This window comes from Phyllobates terribilis, unplaced genomic scaffold (assembly GCF_046119375.1).
Source record: "Phyllobates terribilis strain yellow unplaced genomic scaffold, ASM4611937v1 Scaffold_1__5_contigs__length_1240528914, whole genome shotgun sequence".
NCBI lineage: Eukaryota > Metazoa > Chordata > Amphibia > Anura > Dendrobatidae > Phyllobates > Phyllobates terribilis.
The window spans coordinates 161,055,603-161,077,931 of record NW_027362761.1 but is presented as its reverse complement, the minus strand read 5'-3'; the positions used below and the strand labels follow the sequence as shown (position 1 = coordinate 161,077,931).

The window sequence follows — 22,329 nt, the reverse complement described above, 5'->3', positions numbered from 1 at the left end:
TCGCTGAGTCCAGCCAGCTTCAATCGCACTGTGTTTCTTCTATACTGCAGAAGCAAAGCTGCCTTTGCTAGCAGAGTCAACATTCAGGAGCTGTGTGATCCTGAAATTGCACATTGAGACAACCCCTTTAAAGGCAGGATGTCACAATTCCACCACTCACGGTGTCCTAAGGACGGTGTGATTGACGGCTCAGCCGCCCGATAGGATCAGGGGCGTGATTGGGCCGTCAGTATTGTGAGTGACAATCCAGCTGCCCAATCAGAAGAATAGGCGTGCTGGCCTGTCAGTATTTTGAGTAACAGCTCAGCTGCCCAATCTGGCTTCAAGGTGATTACCTGGCTATTTAGCTGGCTGGCAGTGGTCAGACCATTGCCAATCATAGCCTTGTTGGGTGGTGTGTTTGCTCTGTGCACTGTGTTCTCATATTCTGATCTTTCTTGCCAGACCTCGGATTTGTCTTTTTGACTTCTCGTTTGTATTACCCCTTTTGCCTTTGACGTACTCTGGCCTTAGCTGCCTGACCCCGGAATTTGCCTTTGACTATTCATTTGTCTTAACCCTTTTGTCTTTGACGTACTCTCCTGGAATTTGACCTCGGACTCCTTGACTTCCCCACCTCACGGCTTGTCCGTGAGAAGTGACTCAGCATCACACAGGAAAGCTGACATTTAATTTATGATTTTTTTTTCCACTCTCCATCATTTAAAGTAATGTTACGTAGACCTTATTTCTATAAGTAGTATTCACAGTTTTGGCTAAACAACTAATAGTATGGAATACACTGAATAATGAACTGTAAAAAAGTCTGGAAAATAAGTTGACAAGTTTATAAAGATTAAAAAAATAGATTTAAATTAAAGGGAATCTGTCAGTAGGTTTTTGCTATATAATCTGACAGCAGCATGATGTAGAAATAGAGACCGTGATTCCAGTGATGTATCAGTTAGTTTACTGTAATAGAATCACAGTTTTCTCTGCTGAATGGAGGACCTTGGGACTAGCAGCAACAGATTCTCTGTGTGCCTCTTCCATTGTCTCTCTCCAGCAACTCCTCTCTACTTCTCTCCCTCTCCTCTCCATATACTTCTATGTGAAGCAACTGTAACCTGATCCCTCAATGAGCTGCTAACCTGGATTTTACCAGTGACTTGAGAGTAAGTGATCAGTACAGGAGAGAGGAGAAGTCTGATATGTGGAGAAAGTGGCATTTTCCTATCATCAATATGTTACAATGTTTATCTTTGCTTGTATTATTAATAAAAATATTCCAATGGTTACACTAACTTAACGAAATGCAGTTCTGTGTCTGGTTGCTGATCATCAGAACACATTGTAAGTAAACATTTCTGTTTTGTAGGGATCGATTTAGGACCATGGTAAATGTTCTTGGTGATGCGTATGGAACTGGGATAGTAGAGAAGCTCTCCAAGAAAGAATTGGAGCAAATGGATATCACATCAGAAGTTAACATTGCCAACCCCTTTGCCATTGAGCCAAGTATACTGAAAAACGAGGAGGACAGTGAGGTGAAAAAGTCTTATGTGAATGGAGGATTTGCTGTGGATAAGTCAGATAATATATCTTTTACTCAGACATCACAATTCTGAAGGAGCGAGGGGAACTGAGCGCACGTGGACTTTATGGAACATTAGGTGTAATAAAGTGAAAACAAATTGAGATTTTCCTCTTAAACACATGGACTCGTTTGCCTCTTGCCAGCAGGAGAGATGAAAAGGAGAGCTGTAAAATATTTTACTTTTTCTTTTCTATGGGAACATGAAGTGCCCAATATTTTGGAATGTATTACAAGTTAGCATGTTCTTTACCTGGATTATGGCATCTAGGTCAGTAATGTGAATCTTTTGCATTAGCTCTTTTGAAGCACAGTCTCATGTCCTTTTTATGTCTCATGTCCTCTACATTTGGAGTAACTGGCCACCAAGGTAAAATGGGAGTTGCCTTAGATATAACCTATCCTGTAAACGTTCACGTGGAAAAGGATCCAGAGGCCATTGATGAATGAGAATGTGTGTTTGTATCTCCCTGCGGTTTCTCATGATGGTTATTCGTTAAGCACATGGCTGCCTATTTACATTATTTACCCCTTATTATTAGTCTTTAGCATTAATACACAAGAACTTTTTGCCATAATAGCTGTTTGACACTTTTTGAATATTGGTTCGTAAAGGACCAGAGTCAAAAAACACCATCATGGGATTATCAGATGTTTACACTATACCTTTCCATACCAGGTCTTATCTTTTATACCTTGTGGACCTTTAAACAAAAATGCCTTGTAAATTGTCACGCACATCAGCATTTTCTGTATATTGTGGTCATATTTTATTTCTTTGTCCAAAGAGAAAGATTCACTTTTATTCTGTCTTCCAACTGATTTTTATGGAGAAATAAAGGGATATTTGCTTGTCTAAGCGCAGGACCCATGCAATACGAGGAAAATTATCATACATATGTATTAGGGAAGCATGTATGCATTGAGATAACCCAATGTAGAGCGTGTCATGTTGGTAGCCAAGGGGATTGGGGATGTGCTCTACCCATACTGTTAATGATTCTCATTACAGTTAAATGTGCCATATAAATGTCTACACAGAAAGCCACCAGCCCTGATATCTATTATGCAAGTCAATAAGGCATGAGGTGGGCGTAAGAAATGACCCATCTTGTTGGGCGTAAGAGATAACCCATCTCGTGTTTGCCAGTAAACATACAGTAAAACACGCATGTAAAAACTTAAAAAAAAATAACTATTTACTACAGTATATAACCATTGAGAAACATATTAATCTGTATGTGTGCACTTTAAGAGTTCAAATGATCAAGACCAGATCTATGTAGGATTGTTCTTCTGGTCTTGGATTGATTTGTATGGTTGATGATGATTTCTATAGATAATCTGAAACGACTGTAATTACATAGCTGGTCTATACTTCTTTCTTTGAGTTTTTAATAGGAGAATTTTTTTTCCACGACAGAGCTGAGAAGTTGTGGCCGTTTTTTAGAGGGGGTTGAATAATTCAGTATTAGTGGGTTGTATACTACTTTGCCTTAGCATGGTAGACATGCCAATGAAAACTATTGCCAAATAAACCTGAATCGTTTAAAATAAAACACCTATGAAAAGAGCTCTTTTTATGCTGATCTTATGTGACCACCCAGGCTCTACAACTATAGGACAAGATAATCAAAGCCTCCTTCATTTCCATTCTTGTTGTCACAGGATTGAGATTATGTCTTAGGTTTCTGACTGGTGACAAAAGATTTTACACCTTTAAAAAGTGTTCATAACGACTCAGTTTTGTTGAGCTGCAGTAAACACCACTGTGAAGATAAATGTGTCAGGAAAGAGAATTTAGCACTTAATGTCCAACACTGAAAAGATGAAGGAACAACAGAGATGGCAAATGCTCATTATTTTATTCATTCTAGTTGGGAATCTATTAAAATTAGGATATGTGCTTTAAGAGAATTATTATAACTAAACGTAGTTGACGTGATGGAAAAATGATGGATTTTTATTAGTAGATTTCTTTTGTTTAATTTAACATTACACATTTTCTTGTCTTCTGTATCATAAAAATTGCCCTTTTGTCTTTTGTAGCGCCTCCAAAAATGTGGGAATTTTCTCAACATCAAGACATTTTACTGTGCATTTTTTTCTTTAACCCCTTAAAGACTGGGTCTAGTTTAGCCTTACGTCTGCACATCTTTTTTGTTTTCTCATTGTTGTATTCCAGGAGCCGTAATTTTAATATTTTTTCATCACTGTAGCTTTATAAAAGCTTTTGTTTTTTTGCAGGATAAGAGACAGATGTAAGTGGCAGCATTTCGGGGTACATACAACTTAATATCGAACTTATTATTATTAGCACTTCATGGGAAAAACTAGAAAAAAAAACAGCAATTGTGATTTCTGATTTTTTGTTTGCTACACAGATAAAGTTTTAATTCTGCAGGTCAGCTCAATTACAGGGATACCAAATTGATGTAGTTTTATCTATATTTTATTACTTTTGTACAAAAAATATTGTTTGAATAAAAAAATCATTTTGTTGCCATACGCTAAGAGCAATAAGTTAAACATTTTTCTGTCAACTGAACAAAAAAACAGCAATTCTGGCATAGTTTCTTGTATTTTTTTTTTCGGAGCGTAGTGCGCTCAGAATGTAGGGTGAATAATGATATAGTCTTACAGTATTCATCGATATGAAGACCCAGTTTCGAACTTGTCTTTTCATGTTTTACTACTTTTAAAATCGCTTTTTAAAAAAGTGAATATTTTGAGAGCTATAACTTTTGAGTTTTGTTACAGAGCTATGTGAGGGCTTGTTTTTGTGGAACAAGCTGTAGGTTTTTTTGATACTATTTTGTGATACATAAGACTTTTTTATTTTTTTTATTTTATTTTAGTTGTAGTTTTACATATTTTTTTGTGACGCTTACTATGTGGGATACATAATGATACATTTATTGCATTATATGGATAAAGTTAAATTAGACCCTTTTTATTATTATATGGATAAAGTTAAATTAGACTTTTTTGGGGGGGGGTGTTTGTTTTTATTAGGTTAGATTAGTTTTTATTTTGAAAAATATGTTTTTCTTTTCTTTTTTTCTCCACTTTTAACACTTAAAAACAGTTGTTTTTTTTACAGTATTTGTTAGTCCCCCAAGGGAACTTGGACATGCAATCCCTTGATCGCATAGTTAATACACTGCACTACTTATGTAGTGCAGTACATTATCCAGCCTGTCAGTGTTATACTGACAGTCAGCCTATTGCATCTTGCTCTGGCACAAGCTATTAAGCTTTGATATGTGGCTGACTGCTGTGTCTGTGGTAACAGTGGGAAGTGAGTACTATCTGTAAGGAGCCCCGGGATCACATTGCTGGGGTGAAGATGAACGACCTTATAGAAACATGTTCTATTAGGACATGATAAGGCAGTGGAGTGAAGGGACCTGGTTAAAGTAACTTTTCACTATGAGATATGGAAAACCACTATAAAGCTCCTGAAAGCACATTATAGTAGTTTTTAGATAGTTAGAACTATAATAAATTTGGTACTTTGATTACTCTTGGGTTCACACTCAACAGTTGAGAGCTGATGTGAGTGATGAGCAAAGGCAACATGCTGTTTTTTATGTTAACTCCAAAAACACAATGATAAGTTAATTTGAAATTAGATGATGAGCCCCATTGGGAACATTGATTAATGTGAGTGACAATCTCTGTACAGCTCTGTGAAATATGTTGGTGCCATATAAATTAGTAAAATAACAAAATATTGAGGCATCTGTAAGAAGGCTTAAAGAAATTGTGCACTATTTAGGTTAATCCCCCAATATATCCCCCCGGTGCCCCTAAGCCTTTTTGTAATGCCTGTGAGCGGCGCTATCGGTGGCCGCTCACAGGCATCACGTGACCCTGCGCTGACGTCACGACAAGTGAGGCGTGACTGAGCGCTGGGGTCCCCGCGGTGGCTGCTCGGTTGTGGGCGGGGTTACCCCCCACGTCACACCCGGCATCCACCACGCGCTTTCCCAATGAATGAGGAGAGGCTGAGCGCGCGGTGGATGCCGGGTGTGACGCGGGGGGGTAATCCCACCCACAGCCTGGCATCCACCTGGAACCAGGAAGAAAAAGACCCCCGGCTGCTGCCAGCACTTGTCGTGACTTCAGTGGATGTCAGAGCCGGCTGTCACGTGATGCCTATGAGTGGCCAGTGATAGCGCCGCTCACAGACATTATCTGCAATGTAAGGTATTTACAAAAAGGCTTAGAGGGGGATACATTGGGGGGTAATATAAAGTAGTGGACAACTCCTTTAAAATGAGCCTCCACCCTGGCACAACAAACGGACTATATATTTGCAATGTAAAGTCCTCTTATTCATTTACCTCCTGCTGCCTCCTTTGCTGAGACTAGAGTTCCAACTCTAGGAGCTCCTCCTCGCTCCTCCTGTACCAGTCGCTGACTTGTATTGTTCAAATTTATTGTAATTGTTTGTGCTATGTATATCCCTTTCACATGTAAAGCGCCATGGAATGAATGGCGCTATAATAATAAATAATAATAATAACTCTTCAAATTTACCACTGCTCCCACACAGCCATCTCAGTCATTGACTTTACGGTAATGGTTTAGACTTACCACTACAGTGACCATCTTGGATGCAGGAGTACTGGGACACCGGAGGAGGCAGTGAGTGTCAAATGGAGGGCGCCAAGTAGGGTGACTTTACATAACTTTTTAGTTCCAGGGCGGATGTTCACTTTAACGTAATGAATGAAATTCTGTATAAATTGTACCAGCGGTTCTCAACTGGCTTTTAACACCTTCCAGACATAGCACATAATAGTATGTCCTATGCCATGTGCAGGTGTATGGAGTGCGCTAAAGAACTGAGCTTGTACCATACCCGACAGATTCCACCTGTGGTATACAGCCAGCATCTGCCTGCAGCAGCAACCTTAATTAGCTCCATTCACTGCTGTTTTACCAGTAACTTGGTTTTGTGGGCTTCATAGAATAACTTCATTTTCACAATATTTCTACAATACTGCCATATTGCAGTATATAGAACAAACGATCACTCGTTAAAGCAAGTTCAAGTCCCACAAGGGGACTAAAAAGCAGGAATAAAAAATGATGTTTTTAAAAATAAAAAAAACGCAAAAGTGTAAGTCACTAGCCCTTTTCTTAGTTTAAAAATAATGAAAGAAATGCTGCATATTTGGTATTACATCCTTAAAAGTTTTTTTCTATCTAAATATAAAAATAAATTAACCCATATGGTAAACGCTGTAAAGAGAAGAAAATAAACAAATTTCCAGAGTTGTTCTTTTTTGGTCAATGCACCACCCTAAAAAATGCCATAAAAAGCAGTCAAAACTAATATGTACCCTAAAATGATATAAATAGAAATATCACGCGTAAAGACAAGCTCCATTAATGGGAAAATAAAAAGCTAATGGAGAATAAAATAGTAAAGTAAATGGGGTCCTTTGGTGACCATTTGAAATAGTTGAATCATCGCTCTATCAGACCATCGTGACTTCCACAGCTATGGCTCTAGTGTGAACAGAGCTTTATAGACATGGTTTGAATGTATCCAGCCTTCTACTTCAGAAATGTATGTAATTAAGAAACAGAATAAAGAATATTGTATTAAATTAATGCAATAAAATGTAATCCTAGTGGAATATTGAGGCCCAGAAACATTTTCAGCCACCACAAGAATCATAGATGAACATGAATCACCTGTATGTTAAATTGAGTTGACTTGAGCTTCAATCTTTTCAGTGTTGTGACTCACCAATGACCAAACTGAGGTAACACTATTAGCTGTATTATAACTGGTATACTATTATGAATCATTTTTTTCTAGAGTACAATAGTGCGCCTATATACTTCAGCCATACTCCCCGTGTCAGGTGCTTTTATTTGGTAACTTTTAAATATTACAGTAGATTTCCTTATTACTGTATTATATCCAAGCAGTTCACTATTTCAAGATTCAAAATGAACTTTTACATTCAACCTGGACGACTCGAAGCTGAAGTATAGAAGACGTTAGTTCAGTTTGGTCTCAAACCTATGAATCACGTGCCAAAAATATGTAAATTTACTCATATGAGTAAACGATATATACATTCAATACATATGTCAAACTGTATCTTTGAACTGTACATGTGTAATATAAAAGGCTTTGTAAATCTGCAAGCTTTTGAGAACCAATATATCATTCTGAAGATAATAAAATGTGTGCAGTTGTATAAATTAATAATTTACTATTGCCTGATATTATGATTGGTTCCTGGTGGTATGAAGATGGTAGTGTGTCTTGAGGTGCATTTACACTACACGATCGGGAACGAGCTTTCTTAAGAACTCTCTTTCCTTGATAATCTTGGTAGTGTAAACAGGCTGACGATCACCCTACAAACAAGCTAAATGCACATCTGTTGGGTGAAATGGCTCACAAGATCATTGTTCTTGGCAGCATATCGTCTTGTAGAAACAGGACCTGTACTGCTAAGAATAATGGCAGCCTTTGTGCGCAGAACCATTTATTACTGGCCTCCTTTAACAAGAATATTTATTAGTAACTAGATTTTTACCAGAATAAAGGGAATCTGTCACCCCCTGGGACTCTTCACCTGTCACTATGGGCATACAGGTGATAGAATTGTTAAAATAGTCCTAACAGTATGCTGCGGTCTTGTTGTTGAGTTCTTCCAGGCTCCGGGGCGTGAGGTGCCTGGAAGAAAACTCCTGCCTCCGGTGTTCATTTGCGTACCACCCTCCTCCCATCAGCATCACAGTGACGTGTAGCTGTGGCGCCGGAATCCCGCGCCTGCGCCCTGCAATAGCGCAATTATGGGCACCTTTTCCACTCTTCTATTGGCATTGGCTTCATTGTTCTTCTGCACAGGCGCCATCGAGTCACTTTCTGATGGAACATTCCCTTTAAGATGTGTATGACTAAGCTTATCGTTGTGCAGGACCAAAATAATTTCATAGTCTTCTTCCACATAAAACTTTGAGTAACTTTACATTACATTTTTTCATATAGCTCTTATATCACTAGTTTTTGGAAACAAACATTAAATAATGTCTGAGGGAAAAATGGTCAATATCTTTTGCCAGGTTCCCTTGACTTATTGATAAGATAGTGTTATCACTGAATTGTCACATGGAAAATGTTATCTAGTGCCATGACATTATCTAAATTTTTGATTATTTTTATAACTATTCTGAACTCTTACTAACAATAATGCTTAGAAATAAAGTGAATTGGTTTTCAAGGAAAATATCTAACATTTAACCCATAGGCACACTTTATTAAGAAGCGTTTCACATGACAGTTTAAAAATAAAAATCTTTGGAGTGAATTGTGATAAATTGAACTGTCCTAAGGTCAGAAAATGACATTTTCGCTTTCTAATAGCTAGTGCAGTGGATTTGTAAAGCTATCGGAGTGTGATTACAAACAATATTATTTTGCCTTTTAGGATATTACAGCCATTTTTTCAGATAGTAACTTTGAAAGGTTCAAAAGTAGTTAAAAGGTTGTGATTTGCATAATTGCCGTTCCGTGCCCACTAAACTCTGCTTCACTGCTATCTTTTTTATTAAGAGAAGCGCCAGGGAATTTAGTCCCCACATCAGTGACGCTGGGGCTCATGTTGCCCTATTAACCTCTACCCCTACGCTTTCTGGACACAGCGACCATTTGAAAAAGACCCGGGACGGGTCAAAACGTCAAAAACATTGCCTGTAATTTTTTGTCCCCTTACCCAGCACCACAGTGATTTATTTTGCATAAAAAGACAGTATGATTAAAAATTCCAAGGTCTTCTTGTGAGTGCAGTTGACTTTTGTATAGACTATTACTTGGGTTACCCACTTCAACCAGCACCTCCTCACTACACTGATTGCGCAGCAAATCTCTCTATGTCAGTTGTGATTGAGGCAGGGATATAGCATGGGCATGTATGTACAGTGGCATGTAAAAGTTTTGGCACCCCTGGTCAAAATGACTGTTATTGTGAACAGTTAAGCGAGATGAAATTGAAATGATCCCTAAAAGTCCTAAAATTAAAGATGACACATTTCCTTTGCATTTTAGACAAAAAAAATGTCATTTTTTACATTTTAAAAATTACAAAAAGGATATCGGGCCTATGCAAAAGTTTGGACAACCTTGGAGATTTGTGTGCTCAGATAACTTTGACCAAGGTTTCGGAACTTAATTTTCCTCTTAGAATTATGGCTTGCTCACTATCATCATTAGTAAATTTCTCAGCTTTATAAAAACTCAGCCTCCTTTAACCTTGTGCCAAAAAACAGCAGCCATGGGTTCTTCTAAGCAGCTGCCTAGCACTCTGAAAATGAAAATGGTAGAGGTCCACAAAGCAGGAGAAGGCCATAAAAAGGTAGCAAAGCGTTTTCAAGTTGCCCTTTCCTCAGTTTGACATGTAATTAAGAAATGACAGGAACAGTGGAGGTCAAGATAAGGTCTGGAAGACCAATCAAAATTTCAGTGAGAGCAGCTCCCAGATTGCTAGAGAGGCAATTTTCCTTTTTGTAATTTTAAAAATGTAAAAAATGACAATATATATATTTTTTGCCTAAAATACAAAGGAAATGTGTCATCTTTAACTTTAGCCCTTTTAGAGATCATTTCATCTTTAACTTGCTTAACTGTTCACAATAACAGTGTATTTTGACCAGGAGTGCTCAAACTTTTACATGCCACTGTATCCAGATGGTATATTTTCAAAATAAATGTTAGAGTGCTGCCCGCATTGCTACAGAGGTTAAAGGGGTGGGGGATCAGCCTGTCAGTGCTCAGACCATACGCCGTACACTTCATCAAATTGGTCTGCATAGCTGTCGTCCCAGAAGTACGCCTCTCTAAAGATGACGCATAAGAAAACCTGCAAACAGTTTGCTGAAGACAAGCAGACTAAGGACATGGATTACTGGAGACCAAGATAAAAGTATTTAGTTCAGATGGTGTCAAGCGTGTGTGGCGGCAACCAGGTGAGTACAATGACAAGTGTGTCTTGCATACAGTCAAGTATGGTGGTGGGATTGTCATGGTTTGGGGCTGCATGAATGCTGCCTGCTGTGAGGAGCTACAGTTCATTGAGGGAACTATGAATGCTAACATGTACTGTGACATACTGAAGCAGAGCATGATTCCCTCCCTTTGCAAACTGGTCCGCAGGGCAGTTGTCCAACATGATAACCACCCCAAACACACCTCCAAGATGACCACTGCCTTGCTAAAGAAATTGAGGGTAAAGGTGCTGGATTGGCCAAGCATGTCTCCAGACCTAGGAGAGCTACTCCTAAATATGCGTGTTTTAATTAAGTAGGAAATATAATTTCCTTCTCTGTTTATTAGTATGCAGCATTTTTTGCATGACGCTGAAACACTCTAAAAATTCGGCTGTAAACACAGGGTTAATCTACTGCTGAACTGATCCATCTTCGGCTGGTGATGGCTGAATCTTTGCCCCTTTAGCCAGGGGCTGGGATTAGCAATATTTTGACCTACTACAGACAGGGCATAGCAGGGAGACTTCTACTGAAGCCAGTTGTCTTACAGCCACACACAGGACATTGAGAAGGAAGTGGGACACAGAGAAGATTTCTTATATACAGGGTGCTTAAAAAAGGATGGTGCAAAATTATAGCCTCAGTATTCATAAGCACAACACAAATTTATTAACCTGAAAAGACACACTGTGTGTCCAAGTTTCATCTATACACTACAAATATTCAATGTGAAAACCCAGAGGAAAAAATGAGCAAATACCTGCAGTAAGTATTTATAAGTAAATAGTATTAGTACATGTAAATAACATTGGGTATTTAGTTAACACTATTTTGATCAAAAAAGTGTAAAAGCCATTTCACAGCAAGGTGTACCCAATCGGGATAGTCCTATCTCTAGTATTAAAACCTTACCTTGTGTCAGCTGACCTCCGTGTAGATACGGGCAGAGTAGGTTACAGGCTCGACTCTTTAGACACCTGCCCATTGGAAGCTGTATACATGAAATGCCTAGCTCAAAAGGGGGAGCCACACCCCTGTTTGTACAAAGTACAAGAAACTACAGCAAAACCAAAGAAATGAGCCGTAGCATAAATTGGTATACATGCAATGTGCAAGAGCACATTCACATTGGCCATTTCACAGACAAAACCGAAGAAAAAAACTAAATGAGCATATACCCTGTGGTAAGTAAATAATTAAATAGTAGTAGTACATGTAAATAACATACGGTACTTAGTCAACAGTATTTTGATCAAAACTGCGCAAACAATGTGTACCCAATCAGGATGGTCCTATCTTATCTCTAATATTAAAACCTTACCTTGTGTCCAGGCTTGGACTGGCCCACAGGAGAATAATAATAATAATTTTTATAGCACAAGCAGCATGGTGGCTCAGTGGTTAGCACTTGCATCCTTGCAGTGCTGGCATCCTGGGTTCAAATCCCACAAAGGACAACATCTGCAAGGAGTTTGTATGTTCTCCCCGTGTTTACGTGGGTTTCCTCCAGGTTCCTCCCACATTCCAAAAGAAATACTGATAGGGAATTTAGATTGCGAGCCCCAATGGGGACAGTGCCCATAATGTCTGTAAAGCGCTGTGCAATTAATGGTGCTATATAATTGAGTAAAATAAATAAATAGCGACAACATATTCCACAGCACTTTACAATTTTAGGGGACAGGACAATCCTCCAGTGGGCGCCCATGCAGGGATGGGCTCTTCATGCCATTTATATGAGAAGTAGTTGGCACAATACATGTTTCACTGTTACGGGTCCGGGTGGTGGAACCTCTGCCGAGGTGCAAGGAGGGACCCAGAGGGGCGTGACTAAGTATCCACCCGAACCGACCCTGATCGTACGGCAGCTAACGACACCGTGACCAGGGTGGATCCGGGCTGAGGGACCAGGTGCTACTCTGGGGATGACCTTGTAAGAGAGCAGGTGGCTCCCACGGGTCAGATGGCTGGGACTGACCGGTATGGCGGATGGACACGGCAAGCAGGCGGAAGTGTCTGGTAGCAGACAGGTGGTCACAGTTCGAGAAAGCAGGGCAAGTAGCAGTCTTTCGGTTTACCAGGAAGGTGGTCACAGCAAGTGACGGCAGGATCTCCAGGCAGGCTGGCAGGAAACAGGCAGGTGCTCCCAGGTGAGCGCGCAGACAGACGAGGCGGGTAACTGGCAGGTAACTGGTGGGTGCTCCCAGGTGAGCTGGCAGACAGACGAGGCAGGTAACTGGCAGGTAACAGGTGGGCGCTCCCAGGTGAGCGGGCAGACAGACGAGGCAGGTAATTGGCAGGTAACAGGTGGGCGCTCCCAGGTGAGCGGCCAGACAGACGATGCAGGTAACTGGCAGGTAACTGGTGGGCGCTCCCAGGTGAGCGGTCTGACAGACAAGGCAGGCGGATGCTCCCAGGTGAGCGGACAGATAGCCAAGGCAGGTAACCGGCAGGTAACAGGTGAGCGCTCCAGGTGAGCAGGCTGGCAGGTAACGGGCAGATAGTAGGCTGGTAGGCAGGACGAGAAGTCAGGCTAGCAGCGGGACCTGAGGGCTGAAGCACAGATCAGACACGGTGCAAACAACTTTGCTCGGGCACCTCCATTTAGGAGGAGGTGCCTTATACAGTATATGGGAGGTCCTCCGGCAATTGGCTGGGGACTCCTTAGGACAGCGCGCGCGGTCCCTATAAGAGAGGGGGAGCGCGCGCGCGCCCTAAGCACACAGCCGGGGAAGGAGCGCGTGCCGGAAGCAGCGGGGAGAGAAGCGCTACAGGACGCCGCGCCAGGAGCGGGGAGGTTAGAGGGACGGCGTCTCTGCCTAGCAAGGGGCAGAGACGCCGATGCTACAGTACCCCCCCCTTTAGGCCCCCTTTTTTTTTAGGCCAGAAAGAAATTTTTCAAGGAGAAGCGGGGCGTTGATGTTCTCCCTGGGTTCCCAAGTTCTCTCCTCAGGACCAAACCCCTTCCAATCTACCAGAAAAAAAGGTCTTTCCTCTTACCCTCTTGGTGGCCAAAATACTCTCTACCTCAAAGACGTCTTCAGCGGAAACCGGAGCAGGGGGAGTTCCTGGATTGTTGGAAAAAGAGTTAAAGACAACGGGTTTGAGGAGAGATACGTGAAAGGAGTTGGGAATCCGTAAGGTGGCCAGGAGTTTTAATTTGTAGGCCACCGGATTAATTTGCCTGAGAATTTCGAAAGAGCCGATGAAGCGAGGACCTAACTTGTAGGAGGGTATCTTGAGCCGTACATGTTTGAAGGAGAGACAAACCTTGTCTCCCGGAAGGAATTGAGGCGGATCCAGACGTCTCTTATCAGCATATCTCTTCATCCGCTCGGAGGACTGAAGAAGTGCGGACCTAGTGCTCTCCCAAATAGTAGAAAACTCGCTGACAAGAGACTGTGCGGCAGGGTTGTCCACAGAGGCGGAGACGGGAAATGGAATCCGGGGGTGCTGGCCATAGACAATAAAGAACGGGGACTTGGAAGAGGATTCTCTCTCGTGGTTATTATAAGAGAATTCGGCCCAAGGAAGGAGGTCCACCCAATCAGAATGGTGGGCATTAACAAAGTGCCGGAGATAGCTGGTAAGGATCTGATTGATCCGCTCCACTTGACCATTGGACTGAGGGTGGTAAGCGGAGGAGAAATCCAGGGTGACGTCCAGCAGTTTACATGTGGCTCTCCAGAAGCGTGAGATGAACTGAACCCCTCGATCCGACACGATGTGGAGGGGTAGGCCATGGAGACGGAAGATATGGTGGATAAAGTCCTTAGCCAGCTCAGGTGCAGACGAGAGACCAGGCAGGGGAATGAAGTGGGCCATTTTAGAAAAGTGGTCCGCGACCACCTAAATGACAGTACACCCGGCAGAAACAGGGAGATCGGTAATAAAGTCCATAGCGATGTGTTGCCACGAGGCAACAGGTATGGGAAGCGGCAGGAGATGACCAGCTGGTAAGTGTCTGGGAACTTTGTTGCGGCCACAAGATGAACAGGCAGAGACGAAGTCTACCACATCCTTACGCAGGGTAGACCACCAGTAATGCCGGGAAACGAGTAGAAAGGTCTTCTTTTGGCCGGCATGGCCAGCTTGTTTAGAAGAATGATCCCAGCGAAGAACCTTCTCATGGTCAGGAGCTGCCACGAATGTCTTGCCGGGTGGTAGACGAGTCAAATCCAAGGGGGCCACATTCATCACCTTGGAGGGGTCGATAATGTGCATAGGCTCCTCCTCTTGGTCGGAGGACAGGAAGGATCGGGACAAGGCATCAGCTTTGACATTCTTGTCCGCCGGACGGAAATGAAGGATGAAATCAAAGCGGGCAAAAAACAAAGACCACCGGGCCTGACGTGGATTAAGTCTCTGGGCATTTTGGAGATATGCCAGGTTTTTGTGATCCGTGTAGATGATCACCGGGTATAGCGCCCCTTCAAGCAGATAGCGCCACTCTTCCAGCGCCAATTTGACAGCCAGCAGTTCTCGGTCTCCTGTGGAGTAATTGCGCTCAGAGGAGGAGAAGATTTTGGAGAAAAAGCCGCAGGTTACCATTCTCCTAGATGAAGACTTTTGGGTGAGCACCGCTCCGGCTCCAGAGGAGGAAGCATCAACCTCCATGTAGAACTGTTTGTTGCAGTCCGGATGGTGCAGCACAGGGGCAGAGGAGAAGGCTTGCTTCAGGGAAAGGAAGGCCTCCTCAGCTTCGGGTGGCCATACCTTGGGATTCTCTCCCTTATGGGTGAGCGCAGATATGGGAGCAGTCCGAGACGAGAAGTGAGGAATGAAGAGACGATAGTAATTAGCGAAGCCCAGGAATCGCTGTATCGCCTTCAAGCCCTCCGGACGGGGCCACTTTAGGACAGCAGAGAGCTTCTCGGGATCCATTCGCAAGCCTGTCTGGGAGATAACATAGCCTAGAAATGGAAGAGAGGTCTGCTCAAAAAGGCACTTATCGTATTTAGCATAGAGGTGGTTCTGCCTGAGCCTAAGCAGGACCTGACGAACATCCCTCCGGTGTGTGGGAAGATCCGGAGAGAAGACCAAGATGTCGTCCAGGTATACCACCACGCAGGAGTAAAGAAGGTCACGGAAGATGTCGTTGACCAGTTCTTGGAAGACGGCGGGAGCATTGCAGAGGCCGAAGGGCATCACACGGTACTCATAGTGTCCGTCCCGGGTATTAAATGCCGTTTTCCACTCGTCTCCTTGACGGATACGGACCAGGTTATACGCTCCACGTAGATCCAGCTTGGAAAAGATCCTGGCGCCTTTAAGGCGATCAAATAACTCAGAGATGAGCGGAAGGGGGTATTTATTTTTAACCGTGATCTGATTGAGTCCTCTATAGTCAATACAGGGGCGTAGCGAGCCATCTTTTTTTTTGACAAAGAAGAATCCGGCTCCAGCCGGGGAAGTAGACTTCCGGATGAATCCCCTGGCCAGATTCTCTTCTATGTACTCAGACATGGCCCGGGTTTCAGCCGCAGACTACGGATAAATACGCCCACGGGGTGGAGTGGCGCCAGGTACCAGGTCGATCGGGCAATCATATGGCCTATGAGGTGGCAATGTCTCTGCTTCCTTTTTACCGAAGACGTCAGAATAGGGCCAGTAAGGAGCCGGAAGACCGGGTAAATTAGCTGGGGTAGGTGGAGGACGAACCGGAACCAGGCAGGTCTTATGGCAGAGCGGCCCCCACCGGAGTACTACACCGGAATGCCAGTTCAACATGGGTTGATGTGTCTGGAGCCAAGGTAGACCTAGCAATAGGGAGTGGGAGAGTCCGGGCAACACATGGAAGGAGATTACCTCAGAGTGCAGCATTCCCACCTGCAGGGTTATTGGTTCCGTGACGAGCAAGATGGTCACCGGAAGGAGTCTTCCATCCACGGAGGCGACTGACAGAGGTTCAGCCAGAGACTTGGTGGGAATACGGTATTTCTCAACCAGGGATTGGGAGATGAGGTTTCCAGGGGATCCAGAATCCAGGTGGGCGAGTTCAAAGTGACGGTTCTCTCCCCAGGAGATAGATACAGACAAAGTCAGGGTTGGAGAGGACTTACTTTTGTCTAGGGCGACATCTCCGAGCGGTCCTAGACACTGGAGTTTCCCAGCCTCTCCGGGCTGGGACGGATCAGGTGCTCCTTACTGCCACAATAGAAACAGCTCCCCTCGGCTCGGCGTGAGTCTTGGCGAGATTTGACCATCTTGGTCTGGTCGATCTGCATGGGCTCGGGTGAGTGTGCCCGGGGAGTGACAGAAGAGGAGACAGGTCTCTGGAAAGTAGGAGCTAGGCGGGGAAACCTTCTCTCACGGGTGGTCTCTTTGGTGCGTTCTTGAAACCGGATGTCAATCCGGGTAGCCAGCGACACCAGGTCATCCAGGGTGGTAGGAATGTCCCGACCGGCGAGCTCATCTTTAATCCGGCCGGAAAGACCCTCCCAGAAGACGGACACCAGGGCCTCGTTATCCCAGGCAAGCTCAGAAGCGAGGGTGTGCAACCGTATGGCATATTGGCCCACAGTGAGACTCCCTTGGCGGATACGTAGCAGAGAGGAGGCAGATGAGGTCTTTCGTCCCGGTTCATCGAAGACCCTCCGGAAAGCAGTGAGGAAAGACGACAGGTCGGGCACCAGGGGGTCCCCTCTCTCCCACAGGGGGTTAAGCCATGCCAGTGCCTCCCCAGTGAGATGGGACATGATGAATGCCACTTTGGCCAGGTCGGAGATAAACTGGTGAGCCAAGAGTTCAAAGTGCAGGGTGCACTGGTTTATGAAGCCCCGAGCTTGAGCGGGGTCGCCTCCGAAACGAGGAGGTGCAGAAAGCCGGGGTCCGGGGCAGGATGCCATGGTATTGGTGGGCAGCGGCGCTGCCAGGGTGCGAGTCGTGCGACTTGCGGTGGTTGCAGGTGGAGCAGTCAGTGTGTCCAGGCGGGAGTTGACATTCCGCAGGTGGTTCAGGATGGACGCCTGCTGGGATCTCTGGCGGGAGACTTCCTGGTAGAGGTCAGAGAGCGAGGGAGCTTGGGTGCCACCGGGTTCCATGGCCCGAGCAAACTGTTACGGGTCCGGGTGGTGGAACCTCTGTGCCGAGGTGCAAGGAGGGAGCCAGAGGGGCGTGACTAAGTATCCACCCGAACCGACCCTGATCGTACGGCAGCTAACGACACCGTGACCAGGGAGGATCCGGGCTGAGGGACCAGGTGCTACTCTGGGGACGACCTTGTAAGAGAGCAGGTGGCTCCCACGGGTCAGATGGCTGGGACTGACCGGTATGGCGGATGGACACGGCAAGCAGGCGGAAGTCTCTGGTACCAGACAGGTGGTCACAGTTCGAGAAAGCAGGGCAAGTAGCAGTCTTTAGGTTTACCAGGAAAGTGGTCACAGCAAGTGACGGCAGGGTCTCCAGGCAGGCTGGCAGGAAACAGGCAGGTGCTCCCAGGTGAGCGGGCATACAGACGAGGCGGGTAACTGGCAGGTAACTGGTGGGTGCTCCCAGGTGAGCCGGCAGACAGACGAGGCAGGTAACTGGCAGGTAACTGGTGGGCGCTCCCAGGTGAGCGGTCTGACAGACAAGGCAGGCGGATGCTCCCAGGTGAGCGGACAGATAGCCAAGGCAGGTAACCGGCAGGTAACAGGTGAGCGCTCCAGGTGAGCAGGCTGGCAGGTAACGGGCAGATAATAGGCTGGCAGGCAGGACGAGAAGTCAGGCTAGCAGCGGGACCTGAGGGCTGAAGCACAGATCAGACACGGTGCAAACAACTTTGCTCGGGCACCTCCATTTAGGAGGAGGTGCCTTATATATGGGAGGTCCTCCGGCAATTGGCCGGGGACTCCTTAGGACGGCGCGCGCGGACCCTATAAGAGAGGGGGAGCGCGTGCGCGCCCTAAGCACACAGCCGGGGAAGGAGCACGTGCCGGAAGCAGCGGGGAGAGAAGCGCTAGAGGATGCCGCGCCAGGAGCGGGGAGGTTAGAGGGACGGCGTCTCTGCCTAGCAAGGGGCAGAGACGCCGATGCTACATTCACTATGTACAGACAAGGGCATCATCTTAACATTTATTTAACAAACTACCCTATTTATTATTACATAGAAATATAGGCAAATTTGTGATTGAGGGTGTGAAGACCCGGGGTCTTCCGTGGGCGTAACGCTACTCAGACAACTTCAGGTGCGGGTAAAACAGTGTCAGAGAACAGTCCCAGAAAGTACCCAAGATGGTGCAACATTACACAGTCCTTACCCTTCCGCTGACCCGCCGAGAATAGAGTAGCTGCTATTTCGGGGACTTCCATGGCCGACTACCTCAACCACTGACCCCCAGCTTCTGGCGGGCCCCTACAGAGAGAAGGTAGCGGTAAGCTTAGGAAGCTAGCAGTCCATCGAGGTACAAGACCAGGAGACCCGAGGGTCCAAATCTGGCCTCTCCGAGAGTTTCCATGGGGCCAGGCGACCGGTGGGTCACTCCTGGCAACTCCAAATGTCTCCATGGGTTCTAGGCGACTGGTGTGTCCCTCCTAGCAACCCCAAAACAACATATCCATGGGGCCAGGTGGCTTCTTCGTCCTCTCCTGGACTCCCCAAAATGTATCCATGTCTCTCTGATGGTTAATGGAGCAGATCCGAATCTTTCCAGTCAGGGCCGGTACCCTTAGGCTAGAATAATAAAGAATTCAAAACTGTCATTTTGGTAATGCCATGCAATCCATCTGCTGTCCTGAAGGATGTCTCTCTTTCTCCTTCCAAAGTCTGACTGAATCTTTGTCCCAAGACTCCCTGTGTCTCAGAAACACATGTCCCTTCTGCTTCACTGGGCTCAGCCCACTGAATGGCAGAACTCCTCTCACCCTCCTCCCCCAAAGCTTAGTGTGTATATCTCATGTCAGAGGTAAAGGTGCAGGGCTCACCTATCATTGTTTGAGATAATCTATTTACATAGTTGGTATCACAGTGGCTCTTGTAAATACACATCATTGTTTCCGAATCAAGGAGCAGATAACATTCAGGGTTATACATATAGTAGTCTGTGTTAATCAACTAAAGAAGAACAGAGATTAAAGAGTTAACATAAAAATAAAGGAATGCTGCTCTTGCCATCAGAAAGTATGTCTGGCATAATTAAGATTTTACGCTGTATCGTCACAGAGGGTAATGTGATATTTGCATGTAGCTGAACATTGTGCCACCAGACTCAATGTTACTGGTGGGCCCTTGGTATCTCAGTCTGGCACTGCTTGTGTCAGCAGACCTCAATGTAGATAAGGGCATAGCAGGGTACAGGCCCGACTGATCAGACACCTGCCCATGGGAAGCTATATAGATTAAATGCCTAGCTCAAAAGGGAGAGCCACGCCCCTGGTTATACAGAATACAAGAAACTACCGCAAAACCAAAGAAATGAGCCAGAACATAAGTTGGTATATGTGCAATGTGTAAGAGCACGTTCACATTGGCCATTTTACAGGCAAATCGAACAAAAAAAACTACAAAATGAGCATATACCCTGTAGTAATTCGTAATAGTACATGTTCACAACAAAGGGTACTTAGTTAACACTATTTTGATTACAAAAGCGTAAAAGCCATCCCACCACGACAAAGTGTACCCAATTGGGACAGTCCTATCCTATGTCTAGTATTAAAACCTTACCTTATGTCAGCTGACTTTAACCCCTTTCTGACCAAGTCAGTTTAGAGTACGTAGCTGTGCCCTGGGACTTATGGACCAGCTACGTACTATTACGCATAATGCGATCGCACACAAGCAGTGCAGGGCAATCGCCGCCAGGTGTCCTCTGATTGTCACAGTTGACACCCGGTGCTATGTGCAGGGAGCGGTCGCGCAACGCTCCAAGCACATTAACCCCCGCAATGCTGCGATGGAAGTCGATCGCAGCATTGCGAGGGAGAGGTAAGCGCCAATACTCACCTCCTCTCCGGCCATGCCAATACTCACCTCCTCTCCGGCCATGCCTCTCCGCAGTGCATGACCAAAGTAATGTCTCCCCTGTGTGCAGCGCTGACAGGCTGCATGGCATAGGGAGCTGCTGCTCTCTATGCTATACAGCCGATCAGGCTGCAAAAAGTGAAAGTCCCATAGTGGGACAATGTGTAAAAGTAAAAAAAAGGGTAGGAAAGTGAAAAAAAAAAATGTAAAAAATCTAAAAAAAAAAATGAAAAAAATAATCCTCAAAAAATAAAAATATATTGTACCCATAATATTTATTTATTACGAAAAAAAAAAAAAAAACAATAAAGGAAAACATTTTTGGTATCGCCATGTCCGGAACGACCTGACCTATAAAACTGTCCCACTAGTTAACCCCTTTAGTGAAAACAGTAAAAAAATAAAAATAAAAAATGAAGCAAAAAACAATGCTTATCATCATACCGCCAAACAAAAAATGGAATAATAACACACGATAAAAAGACAAATGTCAATAAAAATGGTACCACTGAAAACGTCATTTTGTCCTGCAAAAAACAAACCGCCATACAGCTCCATCATCCGAAAAATAAAAAAGTTATAGCTCTCAGAATAAAGCGATGCAAAAAAATTATTTTTTCTAGAAAATAGTTTTTATTGTGTAAAAGCGCCAAAACATTAAAAACCTATATAAATGCGGTACTGTTGTAAATGTACTGACCCGAAGAATAAAGCTCCCAAAAAAACAATTCCGGAATTGCTGTTTTTTGTTTATTCTGCCTCCCAAATATCGGAACAGAAAGTGATCACATCAAATGGTACCAATAAAAAAGTCAACTTGTCCCGCAAAAAACAAGCCGTCACATGACTCTGTCGACCAAAATATGGAAAAATGATAGCTCTCAAAATATGGCGATGCAAAAAAAAAGCGTCTTTTAATGTGTGACAGCTGTCAATCATGAAAACCCGATATGAATCTGATATCGCTGTAATCGCACCGAACCGAAGAATAAAGTTATCTAATCACTTACACCACATGAGCAATGGCGTAAAAAAATAAACTCTAGGTTTAGGGTTGTGCTAGGGTTAGGGTTACGGTTGTATTAGGCCATGTGCCCACGTAGCGTTTTTGTAGCGTTTTTGCTGCGTTTTTACAGCTGCGAAAACGCTTGTATAACAGTCTGCCATGCAAAGCAATGTGAATTCGGATGTGCTGTGCACATGATGCGCTAATTTGTGCGCCGAATTCGCATTGCTTTGCAAACCGCAGCATGACCATTTCTACCGCGATTACGCTGCAAATTTGCGCCCATTGAGGAACATTGAAACGCAGCAAACCCGCAGGTATATGTGGATTTGCTGTGTTTCAATTAAATTCAATGGCCGCGAATTTGCAGCGTAATCGCGGTGCGTGTGATACCCGAGATGAAGAGGAGACTACAACTCCTCTTCATCCCGGCTACCACGTGGTGAAAAAAAGAAATAAAAAAGTTAAAAATAAACAAAACCTGTATATTCACCTCTCCGGCGGCCCCCGATCTGCTCCCGCCCACGTCTCTCCTTGGAGTCCCGCGGTGTACTGTCAGAACCTGCGGTGACGTCATTTAGTCACCTGATGGTCACGCGACCGCGGACGTCAGCGGTCAGGTGATGGTCACGTGACCATCAGCTGACTAAATGACGTCACCGACGCCAAGGAGAGAGGACGCGGCCGGGAGCAGACTGGAGGAGACCGGAGAGGTGAGTATAAAGGTTTTTTTTTAATTTTAACGTTTTAATTCTCTTTTTTTTTACTATAGATGCTGCATTTAAA

The 22,329-nt window shown here is 44.5% G+C and overlaps 1 protein-coding gene across 1 annotated transcript in view; it reads left to right on the top strand.

Annotated features, from left to right (window-relative positions):
• SLC1A1 (solute carrier family 1 member 1) overlaps positions 1 to 6,117 on the top strand; it is a 75,590-nt gene extending 69,473 nt beyond the window's left edge. Inside the window, exon 12 of the mRNA XM_073669169.1 lies at positions 1,358 to 6,117. Within this exon, the coding sequence (XP_073525270.1) occupies positions 1,358 to 1,607 (250 nt within the window). The 3' untranslated portion in view covers positions 1,608 to 6,117. The remainder of the gene's footprint in view (positions 1 to 1,357) is intronic.
• Positions 6,118 to 22,329: the final 16,212 nt, after the last annotated feature.